The following is an 18,436-nucleotide window of genomic DNA, read 5'->3' as shown; positions in this document are numbered from 1 at the left end:
TGGGAATGGTCAAGATTAATACGTGCTGGAAGTTTAAGAGTTATCCTGACTAATTTGTTCTGAGATGTCTGCAATTGATTTTGTATTATCTGTGGGGCACTATTGTACCAGGAAGAGCACGCATAGTTGAAGTGGCACTGAACAAGAGCCCCTGCCAATGCCACCATTGCATTCTTATCCAGATATTTGGAGGTTCTTGCCAGAAACCAAATTTGATGTTCCACTTTGGAGATAATTTTTTTGTGCTGTGCTCTCTTCTGTCAGGTGGTTATCTAGTGTAACAGTATAGCAGCTTCCGCCCCTCTCCTCACCCCAACCTGGGCTCGAACCAGGGACCCTCTCCACACATCAACAACAGCCACCCTCGAAGCATCGTTAACCATCTAGCCACAAAAGCCGCTGCCCTTGCAGAGCAAGGGGAACCACTACTTCAAGGCCTCAGAGCGAGTCACGTCACCGATTGAAACGCTATTAGCGCGCACCACTGCTAACTAGCTAGCCATTTTACTTCGGTTACACTAGCACACATCCAAGATAATTAACAGTACTTTACTGTGAGCACTAAGTCATCTACTACCACCTTAAAATCAGGGGATTTCCTCAGTTTCACTTTGGAGCCGAACAAGATGGACTTTCCAAGGGGAAGTGACAGCTTATTGCCATTTACTGACATTCCGAAGTTCAGCACTGAGGTCTTTCTCAACCACATTTTTGTCTTTGTGGGAAACCAACAGCGGAGAATCATCTGCATAGAGGAAAAGGTCACAGGTACAGGCAGATTTCAGATCATTTATATTCAACAAAAAGAAAAGTGAACCCAGCACACTCCCTTGGGATTTTCCGCAGTTCAAGATTTGGGTTTTAGACAGGGTCTCATCCACATTCACCATCTGTTTTCTTTCTTGCAGATAAGAGCTAACCCATTTTACTGATACATGATTAAAGCCCATGGCACTTAGTTTGATTAAACAGAGTCTCATGATCCACTGCATCAAGCGCCTTTTGGAGATCTAACATAACCATACCACAAAAGTTCCCTCCATCTTCTTCCTTCCTGATGTAGTCAGTTAGATATAGTAGGCAACTATTGGTTGTATGGGATTTCCTAAAGCCAGATTGGAGCTCATATAGTAGGTTATGTAAGGAAATATCTGCTAATATTAATCTGCTCGAAAATAATCTTTTCCATGACCTTAGATAAAATACAAAGGATTGGGGATCCTAATAAAATACCAAATACCATATCTGATAGGGGGTTCTTAGCACATTAATGAGAACTCTGGGGGCCCTTGGACCTCTATATGGGAACCCCAGAATATAGGATTGCCTACTATATCCATACACCAACATACCATTCATTGGCTTTATTTGAGAATCTGTCTGAAAACCACTTGAACCATAGCTGTAGGCAGGCAGTACAGTCCCTATAACATGTATTACATGTTTTGGTAGCGCAAGCGCCCTCTATTGATCGGATGTATTGGCTGAGAGCTGAGTTGGTGGTTCCAGCTCAAACCAGCAGTATTTAGCTAGCTAGCTTGGCACAACCTGGGAGGGACTGCTAAAATGTTACCATTATCTATAAAAGACGACGAGTACAAGCCACCCAAATTCAACCTCCTCGCCAAGATTTCAGGATGGTTCAGGTAAATTGTCATATTTGTTTGTGTTCTTGATGTATTTTTGTTAGGTCTTAATTAGCTTGTTAGCTAGCTATTTTGATTCTATGCTTGATGCAAAAGATTATGCTGTAGTTACCTAGCTAACGTTAGCTACCAAAAACAGCTTGCTAGGGGTATGGGACCATCCACCTTGGTTGCTGACCAAATAGATATTTGTTAGTTAGCTCCATAGACAAACATAAGGCTAAGTTAGCTGTCTAGATAGCCAGTTAGCTTCAGATGCACGAATGGAAGTTCGTTACTTCCCGAATTACTTAGCTAGCCTAGGGAGGGGGGGGGTTGTATAGTATTAAATATTTGTGTGCGGTCAACATGCGTGTTCAGGAAATTGATGCAATTTTGCACATTTGACATAGGTAGCTACTTCTCATTCTTAACTGGCTCTACTGTTTTGATGAGCGCAAGCTAGCAAACGTTAGTTAGGTGACGTTGGCTTGGTTGATAACTCGCGCTAGCTGCGACTAACTCAGTGAAATTTCTTTTTTTTTCCCCCAGATCAATCCTATCTGATAAAACATCACGCAATTTGTTTTTCTGTATAGTATTAAATATGTGTGCGGTCAACATGCGTGTTCAGGAAATTGATGCAATTTTGCACATTTGACATAGGTAGCTACTTCTCATTCTTAACTGGCTCTACTGTTTTGATGAGCGCAAGCTAGCAAACGTTAGTTAGGTGACGTTGGCTTGGTTGATAACTCGCGCTAGCTGCGACTAACTCAGTGAAATTTCTTTTTTTTTCCCCCAGATCAATCCTATCTGATAAAACATCACGCAATTTGTTTTTCTTTCTCTGTCTGAATCTGTCCTTTGCTTTTGTTGAATTATCGTACGGCATATGGAGTAACAGGTAAGTTCCGTATCATTCGACGGGAAAAGCCTAAAAAACGCAACTCTTATATCAGGATGTGCCACGTATGTCTAAGCAAGCGTTGTACCAACAATGCCCGTTGCTTGCACTGGCTCCTATCAGTGGGACTGCACCACAAACTACATTATAACATCTAGCTAGACACATGTTATGTGTTTTGAAATGGCTATCCATCTTGATAGCTGTATTTTATGCATGGATTTCTGCCAGGACATCCTATCTGCAACATGTGTTCAAATTGTTGCCTGGAACCAGCTGCTGGGGTTAAAATGTCACTGTTATAAAATCCATGTGTTCCCATAGACAAGTAACTAGCCAATTAGAACTAATATGTGCAGTAATGTTTTATCAGCCATAACTTAGTCATTCATTAAAAAAAACTTTGTGTTTTAGTGTAACTTTTACCCCCGGCAATTACAAAGCTTGGGGAGGATATCTGGTGCGGGAGACAGTCCAGTCTAACAAGTTATTTGTTGTTGTGTGTGTGTGTGTATATGCTCTCAGTTTAGGTTTGATATCAGATTCCTTTCACATGTTCTTTGACTGCACTGCACTTTTAGCCGGACTTGCAGCCTCTGTGATTTCCAGGTGGAGGTCGAATGACTCATTCTCATATGGGTACGTATGCAGTCAATGTAGACTGTAGCTTCACTCGCAAAGGTAACGCCGCCTCCAGCACTGCTAAGGAGCCTCTGCTAATGTTTACATTTTGAAGTTTGTGACGTCTTACCAAGCGTGTATGATTACCTGTATTTTTTGATCTTATGCCTTTATTGATATCCAGGGTTGCCAATCCTGCTGGTGATCGCAAAAATCTGCACCTTTAGTACATATTTGGATGTGTGTATTGCTACTAATGTAGCAAAGGTGTTGCACCTGTATGGAGTGATTTCAGTTCAAACTGAAATTGTATTTAGGTTCTATAATTCTGAATTAGGATTTTGAATTTGTAATGCACAAATGGAATCGTTGAGGTCCTAATTGGCCTTGTATTTCATGATTTGATACTGAATTGAATGAATATTGCATTGAATTTCAAATTGAAGTTAAACATTTTTTATTTTCAGTTTCAATATGGTAGATATTGAATTCATTGTCTGTGTATCAAGTTTACAAACTATAATTTCAAGTTGATCAATATTTAATAAATTCAGCTTCTCGGAGGCTTTCAGTTCTCTAAATTCAGATTAAAAAACCAGAGATGTAAGCCTGGTACTTTTCCAGACAGGAAAGGTAGTCAAAAGCTATCTGTTCTCCTCTGTCTGTGGTAAAGTTTCTGAAGCCAATGTGGCATGTTGAATATTTTTTTCCAATGAATTTTCCTCTAATGTTTGAACCGTTTTGGCTATAAGCTATTATGACCCCATTCCTGAAGCTAACGCTCTTGGACATGGACGCGCCTTCTGATATGCTGATCACAGGCCGCGTAGGACACGTTAGAAGGGTGTTTCACAAGTTGGACCTCCATCAGAATATATTTGAATAACCCTGTCATAGCCTTTCTACGTCCTATTTCATTTTGCTCTTGTGACTGACTGGGTTTGAACCATGTCTCCTATATGTCACAAGACTGTGCCGATCCACTTAGATAAAGCCCATGGGGAGGAACTCAGGAAGCTAACATGTCTTCAAGTCTGCAGCAAGGTTACTCCTCAAAAGAGTGTGGTTCATCGGACCACCTCGGTCACATTTCACCGCCCTTTGACCTCCTATTCAGAGATCACGGCACCAAACTGTCTGGGTTCGAAATCAGGCCTACCATTTTCCGTGGCAAACGGCGGCATAAGGATCTGTGCCTTCCATTTTAATGAGTGCAACAGAGGTGGTTTGGTGATCTATGCATGTGATGAGCAACCTTGCCTGAGACCTGAAGACTTGTTTTACTGATGGGGTTCTGGCCCAGGTATCCTGAGCGCCAGACAATGCAACTTTTCAGGTCTCAGACAAGTCACTCATCACATGAGCGTTGTCACCGAACCACTTGCGTTACACTTCACCCCCCTTTGACTTCCTTGAAGAGACCATCCAAGTCACAGGACTAATGCCTAGGCTTTAGTTCAGCAGGCCAAAAGTCTTAACCCAGTCAGTCACATATAATGATGACCCTTGATGGAGACTTAAATCTACACGATATATGCGAAAGTATGTGGACACCACTTCAAATTTGTGGATTCGGCTATTTCAGCCAGATGTTGCTGATGGGTGTATAAAATCACACAGCCATGCAATCTCCATAGAAAAACATTGGCCTGTGAAATTTCTGCCCTGCTAGAGCTGCCCCGGTCAACTGTGCTGTTATTGTGAAGTGGAAGCGTCTAGGAGCAACAACTGCTCAGCCGCGAAGTGGTAGGGCACACAAACTCACTGAAGCGCGTAGCATGTAAAAATCATCTTTCCTCAGGTTTCAACGCTCACTACCGAGTTCCAAACTGCCTCTGGAAGCAACGTCGGCACAAGAACTGTTCGTCGGGAGCTTCATGAAATGGGTTTCCATTGTGGAAATGCATTCTCTGGAGTGATGAATCACACTTTACCGTCTGGCAGTCCGACAGACGAATCTGGGTTTGGTGGATGCCAGGAGAACGCTCTCTGCCCGACTGCATAGTGCCTACTGTAAAGTTTGGTGGAGGAATAATGGTCTGGGGCTGCATTTCATGGTTCGGGCTAGGAAATCGGGAAATCTTAGAGCTACAGCATACAATGACATTGTTGACGATTTTTGTGCTTCAAACATTGTTGCACCAGTTTGGGGAAGGCCCTTTCCTGTTTCAGCATGACAATGCCCCTGTGTGCAAAGCGAGGTCCATACAGAAATGGTTTGTCGAGATCGATGTGGAAGAACTTGACTGGCCTGCACTGATCCCTGACCTCAACCCCATCAAAGACCTTTGGGATGAATTGGAACGCCGACTGCGAGCCAGGCCTAATCCCCCAACATCAGTACCCAACCTCACTGATGCTCTTGTGGCTGAATGGAAGCAAGTCCCCAGACCAATGTTCCAACATCTAGTGGAAAGCCTTCCCAGAAAAGTGGAGGCTGCTATGGCAGCAAAAGGGGGACCAACTCCATATTAATGCCCATGATTATGGAATGAGATGTTTGACGATAGGGAGTGTAACAGTTTTCTACCTTATTTTTTTGTGACCCATTAGCCAAAATAGTTGAGACGTTAGCGCCAAATTCATAGGCAGAAAATTTATTCAACATGCCACATTGGCTTTAGAAACCACCAGAAGCTTCTGTTTACTGTAGAGTTTAATCCTCTGTTCTCCTCTGCCTTTCCTGGTTGGCAAGGTACCAGGATGTTCTCTCTGGTTTTGAATCTGATTAACTTGAAATTATAGTTTGTGAACTTGATGCACAATTAATGCAATATCTACCATATTGAAACTGAATATATAAATATTGAATTTGAATATTCAATTACATTTAACTCAATGCAATAATTAATTTCAGTTTCAAATCAAATACTATCTCAATTTATGAATGAAATGATTTTATTTGTGCATTACACGTTTAAAAAAATATTACATTCAAATTCAATATCCTAATACAAAATTATGGAATTCAAATACAATTTCTGTTGGCATTGAAATAGCTCCCGCTGTTTTTAAGTCACATTGATTAGCCTCTTGTTGACCTGTGTGTACTGTACTTCCCTTTCTGTTTTCAGATATGTGAGGGCGGAGGTGTTGGCAGGGTTTGTGAATGGCCTGTTCCTCATCTTCACCGCCTTCTTCATTTTCTCAGAAGGCGTAGAGGTATGCCTCAGAACACAATGGGTTTGATTAGGAGTATTTTACATATTGAAAAGAACATTGATTTGAATGATTTTGATAGGCCCTGTCTTATATTGTCTAAGCACCTGTGATTCAACAATATTGTCACATTTTATTTAAGATGGCCGATTCTCAATAACGATGTTGATTTGACTGGTCTTGTCTCCTGCTGCATCTGACAGAGGTTTTTGGAGCCGCCACACGTGAATCACGATCGTCTGCTCCCCGTGTCTGTCGCTGGGCTGCTGGTGAACCTGGTGGGCATCTTTGTGTTCCAGCACGGGGGCCACGGCCACTCTCACGGAGGGGATGAAGGTAAGATGAGGACATCGCGCACTCTCTCTCTCCCCGTAGTCACTTTACACATCTACCATATCACTCCATGTTTTCCTCATCTTCATTCTCTCGCAAGTGGTCACTCCACACTTTCCTGATAGTCCCTGTACTGCTTCTATGCTAGGCCTAAAAGCATATAGTGTTGCGGTGGAGCCATGAGTTGATTCAACTCATGCACCCTTCACTTGTGTCCCCTAAAGTTCCTTTACTTGGTGGTCCCCCAAGTTGTTCTCTCAAATTCCCTCAGGCACACTGCCTAACCCCTTTCTGCTCTTAAGTCACCAGTCACTGTACACTTTTCAAACACTCTAATAGCTTGCCTCATATGTGGCGCGATACTAAACTCAGCAAAAAAAGAGACGTCCTCTCACTGTCAACTGCGTTTATTTTCAGCAAACTTAACATGTGTAAATATTTGTATGAACATAACTAGATTAAATAACTGAGACATGAACTGATCAAGTTCCACAGACATGTGACTAATAGAAATGGGATAATGTGTCCCTGAACAAAGGGGGTCAAAATCAAAAGTAACAGTCAGTATCTGGTGTGGCCACCAGCTGCATTAAGTACTGCAGTGCATCTCCTCCTCATGAACTGCACCAGATTTGCCAGTTATTGCTGTGAGATGTTACCCCACTCTTCTACCAAGGCACCTGCAAGTTCCCGAACATTTCTGGGGGGAATGGCCCTAGCCCTCACCCTCCGATCCAACAGGTCCCAGACGTGCTCAATGGGATCCGGGCTCTTCGCTGGCCATGGCAGAACAGACATTCCTGTCTTGCAGGAAATCATGCACAGAACGAGGAGTATGGCTGGTGGTATTGTCATGTTGGAGGGTCATGTAAGGATGAGCCTGCAGGAAGGGTACCACATGAGGGAGGAGGATGTCTTCCCTGTAACGCACAGCGTTGAGATTACTTGCAATGACAACAAGCTCAGTCCGATGATGCTGTGACACACCGCCCCAGACCTTGACGGACAATCCACCTCCAAATCGATCCGCAATCCAGAGTGTAACGCTCATTCCTTCAACGATAAACGGGAATCCGACCCTCACCCCCGGTGAGACAGTCCTGTCTGGTCCAGCGACAGTGGGTTTGTGCCCATAGGCGATGTTGTTGCTGATGACGTCTGAGGACCTGCCTTACAACAGGCCTACAAGCCCTCAGTCCAGCCTCTCTCAGCCTATTGCGGGCAGTCTGAACACTGATGGAGGGATTGTGTTCCTGGTGTAACTCTGGCAGTTGTTGTTGCCATCCTGTACCTGTCCTGCAGGTGTGATGTTCGGATGTACCGATCCTGTGCAGGTGTTACACATGGTCTGCCACTGCGAGGACGATCAGCTGTCCATCCCGTCTCACTGTAGCGCTGTATTAGGTGTCTCACTGTACAGACATTGCAATTTATTGCCCTGGCCACATCTCTTTAGTATCCTAAGTTTTCATAACTGTGACCTTAATTGCCTACCGTCTGTAATCTGTTAGTGTCAACGACCGTTCCACAGGTGCATGTTCATTAATTGTTATGGTTCATTGAACAAGCATGGGGAAACAGTGTTTAAACCCTTTACAATAGAGATCTGTGAAGTTATTTGGATTTTTATGAATTATCAGGGTCCTAAGAAAGGGACGTGTTTTAATTATTTATTTTTTACTGAGTTTAGTTATGGCAGGAAATTGAGTCGCACTACCTGCACCTGACTTAAAGCTGCAGCACATGCTATGCAGCTCAGTCTGCTGAGCTTCGCATCCAGTCGAAGATGACAAACACTCCTCTGCAATGGCCGTTTAATTTAGTTCACCATTCTGCAAACGTCATTGCTGCTGCTTGTGCTCACCTCAGCTCCACCTTTCGTGGTTTGCTCTTCTGTCTGTCAGGGGAGATTGACTCTGCTCTGCCTATAGTGTGGCTTTGGTCAGTTTGATTAGCTATATATGCTCTCAACAATTGAATGGGTAAACCTAACGGTTAAGGTTTACCCATTAAATTGGTGGGGACAAAGTGTGCAACTTTATTTTTTTAGAAATTATACAGTGCATTTGGAAAGTATTCAGACCCCTTCCCTTTTTCCACATTCTTACGTTACAGCCTTAATCTAAAATGGATTCAATAAAAAAAAGTTTGTCATCAATCTACACACAATAACACAAAAAAACAAAGCAAAAACAGGTTTTTAGATTTGTTTTTAGTTAATTTATAAAAAATTAAATAAAACGAAACATTATTTACGTAAGTATTCATACCCTTTGCTATGAGACTTGAAATTGAGCTCATCCTGTTTCCATTGATCATGGTTGAGATGTTTCTACAACTTGATTTGGAGTACACGTGGTAAATTCAATTGATTGAACATGTTTTGGAAAGGCATACACCTGTATAAGTTGACAGTTCATGTCAGCACAAAAACCAAGCCATGAGGCCAAAGGAGTTGTCCATAGAGCTCTGAGACAGGATTGTGTCGAGGCACAGATCTGGGGAAGGGTACCAAAAAATGTTTGCACAATTGAAGGTCCCCAAGAACACAGTGGCCTCCATCTTTTTTAAATGGAGAAGTTTGGAACCACCAAGACTCTTCCTAGAGCTGGCCAAACTGAGCAATCTGGGGAGAAGGGCCTTGGTCAGTGAGGTGACCAGAACCCGATGGTCACTCTGACAGAGCTCCAGGGTTCCTCTGTGGAGATGGGAGAACCTTCCAGAAGGACAACCATCTCTGCAGCACTCCACTAATCAGGCCTTAATGGTAGAATGGGCAGACGGAAGCCACTCCTCAGTAATAGGCACATGACAGCCCGCTTGGAGTTTACCAGAAAGCACCTAATAAAGGACTCTGACCATGAGAAACAAGCTTCACTGGTCTGATGAAACCAAGATTGACCTGATTGGCCTGAATACCCAAGCATCACATCTGGAGGAAACCTGGCACCATCACTAGGGTGAAGCATGGTGGTGGCAGCATCATGCTGTGGGGATGTTTTTCAGCAGCAGGGACTGGGAGATCAGTCAGGATCGAGGGAAAGATGAACGGAGCAAAGTACTGAGATCTTTTATGAAAACCTGCTCCAAAGTGCTCAGGACCTCAGGCTGGTGCGACACACAGCCAAGACAACACAGGAGTGGCTTCAGGACAAGTCTCAATGTCCTTGAGTGGCCGAGCCAGAGCCCGATCAAACATCTCTGGAGAGAAAATATCTGTGCCTCATCCAACCTGGCAGAGCTTGAGAGGGTCTGTGGAGAAAGAATGGGAGAAACTCCCCAAGTACAGGTGTGCCAAGCGTATACCGTCCTACTCACGTCTGTTATCGCTGCCAAAGGTGCTTCAAAGTACTGAGTAAAGGTGTGTGTGTGTGTGTGTGTGTGTGTGTGTGTGTGTGATGATTCAGTTTTGTATTTTGCAAATATTTCTAAAAACCTGTTTATGCTTTGTCTTTATGGGGTATTGTGTGTAGATTGAGGAATAAAAAATACAAAAAAGGCTGTAACGTAACAATGTGAAAAGTCAAGGCGTCGGAATACTTTCCCACTGTACTTTCCCATAGTCGGCACCTCTCCAAACATTGAGTGCTTTTTACAGAACACATTCCTCAAGTAGGGCGCACCCCCTAATAGACCCTAAACACCAAGACCAAATTATTAGTAATTCGCCTTTTTATGTTCAATGGAACTGACAACACAAATGTATTTGTAGGTGTAATGTGTGTTTTACGGTCTTTTGCAGGTCACAGCCACAGCCACTCTCTGTTCAATGGCAATGCAGGTCACGGACACAGCCATGGGGGGCATGGGCACGAGTCCAAACATGGAGATGGGCACGAGCACAGCCATGGAGATGGGCACAGCCATGGAGATGGACACGGGCACAGCCACGGAGGGCACGGCCACGGACATGGGCACAGCCACTCCCACGAGGAGCCCCACTGCCATGGTAAGGCAACAGCACTTCCTAGCACAGAACTAAATGCCTGTAATGCAGTATGAGAGAATAAGTTTGTTCTAGAATTGGAAGTTATTTCAGTGGCAGCCAATGTTTTAAAATCTTCATTTAGGTAAATACGCAAAACCATTTGAGGAGAGTGAATGTGCAGTGTATGATTTGTGGCAACTGGCAACAATTTCCTAAAAATTGGGTTTTTGTCACAATTGTTGGTGATTTTATTGAAGCCCATTTTAAATTAGTTTTCTGCTTCTGTGTGTTTGCTTTAGCAGTCCAATCCCAAATCAATTCCTAGCTGGGTCTGTGATCCCTTTAAAAAATATATATTTTTTTTAAAGCTCTGCTCACACTGGATAAGTTGCCCAAATGTGCAAAATTCCACCTTGCCTAAACCACTAGGTGGCGCTATTGCCACACTGCTGATGCTGTCTGCTCAAGGGGACTAAATGATGTCGGGGCAGGGGGATTAGTTTATTAGGCCTGAATGTTCACTATGCAATTCTTGACTGTTCGCTCTACTGTTGTCTATTGCTATTCACACAATTTAGTATTTGCTAGAACTTGATATGTGAGCTGGAGCTTTAAGCATATGTGGCAACACTTCACTCCCCTTTCGTTGTGTCCCAGCAGAAGTCTAGATGAACCTATCTAGGTAGTTGAAAGGCTGTTGTAAATCTCATTTGTGGTTTGCCCTGTTTTCTATAGTCAATACTAATTGTCTGCCGACAGAGATGGCCGCCTCGCTTCGCGTTCCTAGGAAACTATGCAGTTTTTTGTTTTTTTACGTGTTATTTCTTACATTAGTACCCCAGGTCATCTTAGGTTTCATTACATACAGTCGAGAAGAACTACTGAATATAAGATCAGCATCAACTCACCATCAGTACGACCAAGAATATGTTTTTCGCGACGCGGATCCTGTGTTCTGCCTTACAAACAGGACAACGGAGTGGATCCTATGCAGCGACCCAAAAAAACGACTCCGAAAGAGAGGGAAACGAGGCGGTCTTCTGGTCAGACTCCGGAGACGGGCACAGCGCGCACCACTCCCTAGCATTCTTCTTGCCAATGTCCAGTCTCTTGACAACAAGGTTGATGAAATCCGAGCAAGGGTAGCATTCCAGAGGGACATCAGAGACTGTAACGTTCTTTGCTTCACGGAAACGTGGCTTACTGGAGAGACGCAATCCGAAGCGGTGCAGCCAACAGGTTTCTCCACGCATCGCGCAGACAGGAAAAAACATCTTTCTGGTAAAAAGAGGGGCGGGGGCGTATGCCTTATGACTAACGTGACATGGTGCGATGAAAGAAACATACAGGAACTCAAATCCTTCTGTTCACCTGATTTAGAATTCCTCACAATCAAATGTAGACCGCATTATCTACCAAGAGAATTCTCTTCGATTATAATCACAGCCGTATATATCCCCCCCCAAGCAGACACATCGATGGCTCTGAACGAACTTTATTTAACTCTCTGCAAACTGGAAACAATTTATCCGGAGGCTGCATTCATTGTAGCTGGGGATTTTAACAAGGCTAATCTGAAAACAAGACTCCCCAAATTTTATCAGCATATCGATTGCGCAACCAGGGGAGGAAAGACCTTGGACCATTGTTACTCTAACTTCCGCGACGCATATAAGGCCCTGCCCCGCCCCCCTTTCGGAAAAGCTGACCACGACTCCATTTTGTTGATCCCTGCCTACAGACAGAAACTAAAACAAGAGGCTCCCACGCTGAGGTCTGTCCAACGCTGGTCCGACCAAGCTGACTCCACACTCCAAGACTGCTTCCATCACGTGGACTGGGAGATGTTTCGTATTGCGTCAGATAACAACATTGACGAATACGCTGATTCGGTGTGCGAGTTCATTAGAACGTGCGTTGAAGATGTCGTTCCCATAGCAACGATTAAAACATTCCCTAACCAGAAACCGTGGATTGATGGCAGCATTCGTGTGAAACTGAAAGCGCGAACCACTGCTTTTAATCAGGGCAAGGTGTCTGGTAACATGACCGAATACAAACAGTGCAGCTATTCCCTCCGCAAGGCTATCAAACAAGCTAAGCGCCAGTACAGAGACAAAGTAGAATCTCAATTCAACGGCTCAGACACAAGAGGCATGTGGCAGGGTCTACAGTCAATCACGGACTACAGGAAGAAACCCAGCCCAGTCACGGACCAGGATGTCTTGCTCCCAGGCAGACTAAATAACTTTTTTGCCCGCTTTGAGGACAATACAGTGCCACTGACACGGCCTGCAACGAAAACATGCGGTCTCTCCTTCACTGCAGCCGAGGTGAGTAAGACATTTAAACGTGTTAACCCTCGCAAGGCTGCAGGCCCAGATGGCATCCCCAGCCGCGCCCTCAGAGCATGCGCAGACCAGCTGGCCGGTGTGTTTACGGACATATTCAATCAATCCCTATACCAGTCTGCTGTTCCCACATGCTTCAAGAGGGCCACCATTGTTCCTGTTCCCAAGAAAGCTAAGGTAACTGAGCTAAATGACTACCGCCCCGTAGCACTCACATCCGTCATCATGAAGTGCTTTGAGAGACTAGTCAAGGACCATATCACCTCCACCCTACCTGACACCCTAGACCCACTCCAATTTGCTTACCGCCCAAATAGGTCCACAGACGATGCAATCTCAACCACACTGCACACTGCCCTAACCCATCTGGACAAGAGGAATACCTATGTGAGAATGCTGTTCATCGACTACAGCTCGGCATTCAACACCATAGTACCCTCCAAGCTCGTCATCAAGCTCGAGACCCTGGGTCTCGACCCCGCCCTGTGCAACTGGGTACTGGACTTCCTGACGGGCCGCCCCCAGGTGGTGAGGGTAGGCAACAACATCTCCTCCCCGCTGATCCTCAACACTGGGGCCCCACAAGGTTGCGTTCTGAGCCCTCTCCTGTACTCCCTGTTCACCCACGACTGCGTGGCCACGCACGCCTCCAACTCAATCATCAAGTTTGCGGACGACACAACAGTGGTAGGCTTGATTACCAACAACGATGAGACGGCCTACAGGGAGGAGGTGAGGGCCCTCGGAGTGTGGTGTCAGGAAAACAACCTCACACTCAACGTCAACAAAACTAAGGAGATGATTGTGGACTTCAGGAAACAGCAGAGGGAACACCCCCCTATCCACATCGATGGAACAGTAGTGGAGAGGGTAGCAAGTTTTAAGTTCCTCGGCATACACATCACAGACAAACTGAATTGGTCCACTCACACAGACAGCATCGTGAAGAAGGCGCAGCAGCGCCTCTTCAACCTCAGGAGGCTGAAGAAATTCGGCTTGTCACCAAAAGCACTCACAAACTTCTACAGATGCACAATCGAGAGCATCCTGGCGGGCTGTATCACCGCCTGGTATGGCAACTGCACCGCCCTCAACCGTAAGGCTCTCCAGAGGGTAGTGAGGTCTGCACAACGCATCACCGGGGGCAAACTACCTGCCCTCCAGGACACCTACACCACCCGATGTCACAGGAAGGCCATAAAGATCATCAAGGACATCAACCACCCGAGCCACTGCCTGTTCACCCCGCTATCATCCAGAAGGCGAGGTCAGTACAGGTGCATCAAAGCTGGGACCGAGAGACTGAAAAACAGCTTCTATCTCAAGGCCATCAGACTGTTAAACAGCCACCACTAACACTGAGTGGCTGCTGCCAACACACTGACACTGACTCAACTCCAGCCACTTTAATAATGGGAATTGATGGGAAATGATGTAAATATATCACTAGCCACTTTAAACAATGCTACCTTATATAAATGTTACTTACCCTACATTATTCATCTCATACGCATACGTATATACTGTACTCTATATCATCGACGGTATCCTTATGTAATACATGTATCACTAGCCACTTTATACTATACTATGCCACTTTGTTTACATACTCATCTCATTTGTACATACTGTACCCGATACCATCTACTGTATCTTGCCTATGCTGCTCTGTACCATCACTCATTCATATATCCTTATGTACATATTCTTTATCCCCTTACACTGTGTACAAGACAGTAGTTTTGGAATTGTTAGTTAGATTACTTGTTATTACTGCATTGTCGGAACTAGAAGCACAAGCATTTCGCTACACTCGCATTAACATCTGCTAACCATGTGTATGTGACAAATAAAATTTGATTTGATTTGATTTAATTAATGCATGAATTGTATTTTATTTCAGATGAACTGCACACGCCAGGGAAGGGCTCCAGCAAACAGATTTTGCAAGGTACTGAACATTGAAATGACTTGACTAATTTGATGCAGCTTTTTACTCGTCTTTGTTCACCTTACAGCCTTATTCTAAAATTGATTTAAAATATATATTTTCACTCATCAATTTGTACACACTACCCCATAATGACAAAGTAAAAACAGTTTTTGTGTTTAGAAAAAAAAAAAATTTTACAATTCATTTACATAATTATTCAGACTCTTTACTCCGCACTTTGTTGAAGCATCTTTGGCAGCGATTACAGCATCGAGTCTTCTTGGGTATTACGCTACAAGCTTGGCACACCTGTATTTGGGGAGTTTGTACCATTCTTCTCTGCAGATCCTCATGTGTATTGGCTGTGTGCTTAGGGTCGCTGTCCTGTTGGAGGGTAAATCTTCACCTCAGTCTGAGGTCCTGAGCGCTCTGGAGCAGGTTTTCATCTAGGATCTCTCTGCACTTTGCTGCCACCACCATGCTTCACCGTAGGGGTGGTGCCAGGTTTACTCCAGACGTCACGCTTGGCATTCAGGCCAAAGAGGTGCCTTTTTGCCAAACTCCAAGTGGGCTGTCTTACTGAGGAGTGGCTTCCGTCTGGCCACTCTACCATAAAGGCCTGATTGGTTGAGTGCTGCAGAGATGGTTGTCCTTCTGGAAGGTTCTCCCATCTCCACAGAAGAACTCTAGAGCTCTGTCAGAGTGACCATCGGGTTCTTGGTCACCTCCCTTACCAAGCCATTCTCTCCCGCCCTGTTGCTCAGTTTGGCCGGGCGGCCAGCTCTAGGAAGAGTCTTGGTGGTTCCAAACCTCTTCCATTTAAGAATGATGGAGGCCACTATGTTCTTGCGGACCTTCAATGCTGCATAAATGTTTTGGTACCCATCCCCAGATCTGTGCCTTGACACAATCCTGTCTCAGAGCTCTACGGACAATTCCTTCTAACTCATGGCTTGTTTTATGCACTGACAATCACTGTCAACTCTGTGTCTTTCCAAATGATGTCCAATCAATTGAATTTACCGCAGGTGGACTCCAATCAAATGGAAGCAGGATGAACTTGAGCTCAATTTTGAGTATCATAGAAAATGATCTGAATACTTATGTAAATAAGTTTTTTAATTTTTTTTTATACATTTGTAAAAAATTCTAAACATGTTTTTTGCTTTGTCATTATGGGGTATTGTGTGTAGATTTGAGAATAATCCATGAATAATTATTTCTGAGAATAATGGATATGTAATCCATTTTAGAATAAGGCTGGTCCTTAACAAAATGTGTAAAGTCAAGGGGTCTGAATACTTTCCGAATGCACTGTATGTGGACTGTGCACAAACTATTTTGATCTTCTTAAAATATTTCCTCACGTCAGACTTGGTAAACTACCATTCGACACCTCCTTAATGGGCTATAATGTTGTATGTGAGATTGTAGGGATACATTTTCATTCAGTTCAAGGGAAGAATACTGTGGGGGGGTTATGCATAGATGATAGGGCCTTGACATAGTAGGAATGCCTTGACATAGTAGGAATGCCTTGACATAGTAGGAATGCCTTGACATAGTAGGACTATCTGTTTGACAGTATTTCCAACATCTCTGCAAAAAACCTTTGAAATGCTGTGAGATTTAATGGGTCTGGTAACTTGAATTTGGTGGGGAAATGTCAAGGCACCATTACATCTGAGAAAGAGTCCAGGAGCACTGTCACTAAACTCCTTTGTCCAGGCTTCTGTGGGAAAGGGCTGAAAGGATAAAGTAGTTTGTCCCTTTCACCCGGCACATAGAGAGCAATGAAGAGAGGGAGAGCGACTGGGCCTTTTGGGAGGCCTGCTCAGGGGAAACACTGGGCCCACACAGAAGTTGGGGTGGTGTAGGGGGCTCTGGAGAACGAAGGAGGTGGATAGGAGAGAGAAAGAGGGGAAGGGGGAGCTGACAGTGCAAAAGGTGACTTAACCACTGTTCCCTTTTGGCCATTGATTGAGGACCTTTCCTCTTCTTTGGGTGGCATTGTTATGAACCTATAACCCAGGAGGTTGGTTGATATTTCTTTTGTCAAATTATAGGTTATAGGCACAGTAGCAAATTATATTTTTTTCTTATTGACGTGCTCCTTTAAATACCTGGTAAATGCTTATTTTTTTCCTCTTTTTTTTTTTTTGTGCTACAATGAATGTGTTACACAATAGTTCACAAGTTCTCAACTTCCGAAGGCTAACCCCAGCCAAACTCCAAAATGGAATTCCATTCATGTTGCATTTTAATTGAAGGACTAAACAAAAGTGGATAAAATGGAGTTATAAAAAAAATGGTAATTGCCCACTATTTAAATGTTCTGATACTGTATATACTGTTCTATATACTGATACTGTTCTGATACTAGTCATGGCCTTGACTGTTTATTTTTACTATTTTCTGCGTTGTAGAATAATAGTGAAGACCAACTATATGAAATGACACCTATGGAACCATGTAGAAACCAAAAAAATCTAAATATATTTGAGATTCCTCAAAGTAATCACCCGTTGCCTTGACGACAGCTTTGCACACTCTTGGCACTCTTCACCTGGAATGCTTTTCCAACAGTCTTGTAGTTCCCACATATGCTGAGCACTTGTTTTCCTTCACTCTGCTGTCCAACACATCCCAAACCATCTCAATTGGTTTGAGGTCGGGTGATTGTGGAGGACAGGTCATCTGATGCAGCACTCCATCACTCTCCTTCTTGGTCAAATAGCCCTTACACAGCCTGGAGGTATCTTGGGTCATTGTCCTGTTGAAAAACAAATGATAGCCCCACTAAGCACAAACCAAATGGGAAGGCGCATCTCTGCAGAATGCTGTGGTAGCCATGCTGATTAAGTGTGCCTTGAATTATAAATAAATCACTGACAGTGTCACCAGCAAAGCACCATCACACTCCCTCCATGCTTCACCGTGAGAACCACACATGGGAAGATCGTCCGTTCACCTACTCTGTGTCTCACAAAGACACGGTGGTTGGAACCGAAAATCTAAAATTTGGACTCATCAGACCAAAGGACCGATTTCCACCGGTCTAATGTCCATTGCTCATGTTTCTTGGCCCAAGTCTCTTCTTCTTATTGGTGTCCTTTAGTAGTGGATTCTTTGCAGCAATTTGACCATGAAGGCCTGATTCACGTAGTCTCCTCTGTACTGTTGATGTGTCTTATTTGAACTCTGAAGCATTTATTTGGGCTGAAATTTCTGAGGCTGGTAACTTATCCTCTGCAGCAGAGGAAACTCTGGGTCTTCCTTTCCTGTGGCGGTCCTCGTGAGAGCCAGTTTCATCATAGCGCTTGATAATTTCAAGTGTAGTCGCAAAAACTTTCCCGATTGACTGACCTTAAAGTATTGATGGACTGTCATTTTTATCTTTGCTTATTTGAACTGTCCTTGCCATAATATGGACTTGGTCTTTTACCAAATAGGGCTATCTTCTGTGTACCACCCCTACCTTGTTACAGCATAACTGATTGGCTCAAACACATTAAGAAGGAGAGAAATTCCACAAATGTACTTAACAAGGCACACCTGTTAGTTGAAATGCATTCCAGG

The 18,436-nt window shown here is 44.0% G+C and overlaps 1 protein-coding gene across 1 annotated transcript in view; it reads left to right on the top strand.

The window, feature by feature from the left end:
* Positions 1 to 1,482: 1,482 nt before the first annotated feature.
* LOC139409037 (zinc transporter 7-like) overlaps positions 1,483 to 18,436 on the top strand; it is a 32,206-nt gene continuing 15,252 nt past the window's right edge. The window contains exons 1-7 of the mRNA XM_071153694.1: positions 1,483 to 1,646; positions 2,431 to 2,532; positions 3,058 to 3,171; positions 6,228 to 6,315; positions 6,516 to 6,648; positions 10,388 to 10,594; positions 14,828 to 14,875. Coding sequence (XP_071009795.1) covers positions 1,567 to 1,646; positions 2,431 to 2,532; positions 3,058 to 3,171; positions 6,228 to 6,315; positions 6,516 to 6,648; positions 10,388 to 10,594; positions 14,828 to 14,875 — 772 coding nt within the window. The 5' untranslated portion in view covers positions 1,483 to 1,566. The remainder of the gene's footprint in view (positions 1,647 to 2,430; positions 2,533 to 3,057; positions 3,172 to 6,227; positions 6,316 to 6,515; positions 6,649 to 10,387; positions 10,595 to 14,827; positions 14,876 to 18,436) is intronic.

Source organism: Oncorhynchus clarkii, chromosome 5, assembly GCF_045791955.1.
Source record: "Oncorhynchus clarkii lewisi isolate Uvic-CL-2024 chromosome 5, UVic_Ocla_1.0, whole genome shotgun sequence".
NCBI classification, from domain to species: domain Eukaryota; kingdom Metazoa; phylum Chordata; class Actinopteri; order Salmoniformes; family Salmonidae; genus Oncorhynchus; species Oncorhynchus clarkii.
This window is presented reverse-complemented; position numbering and strand designations above follow the sequence as displayed.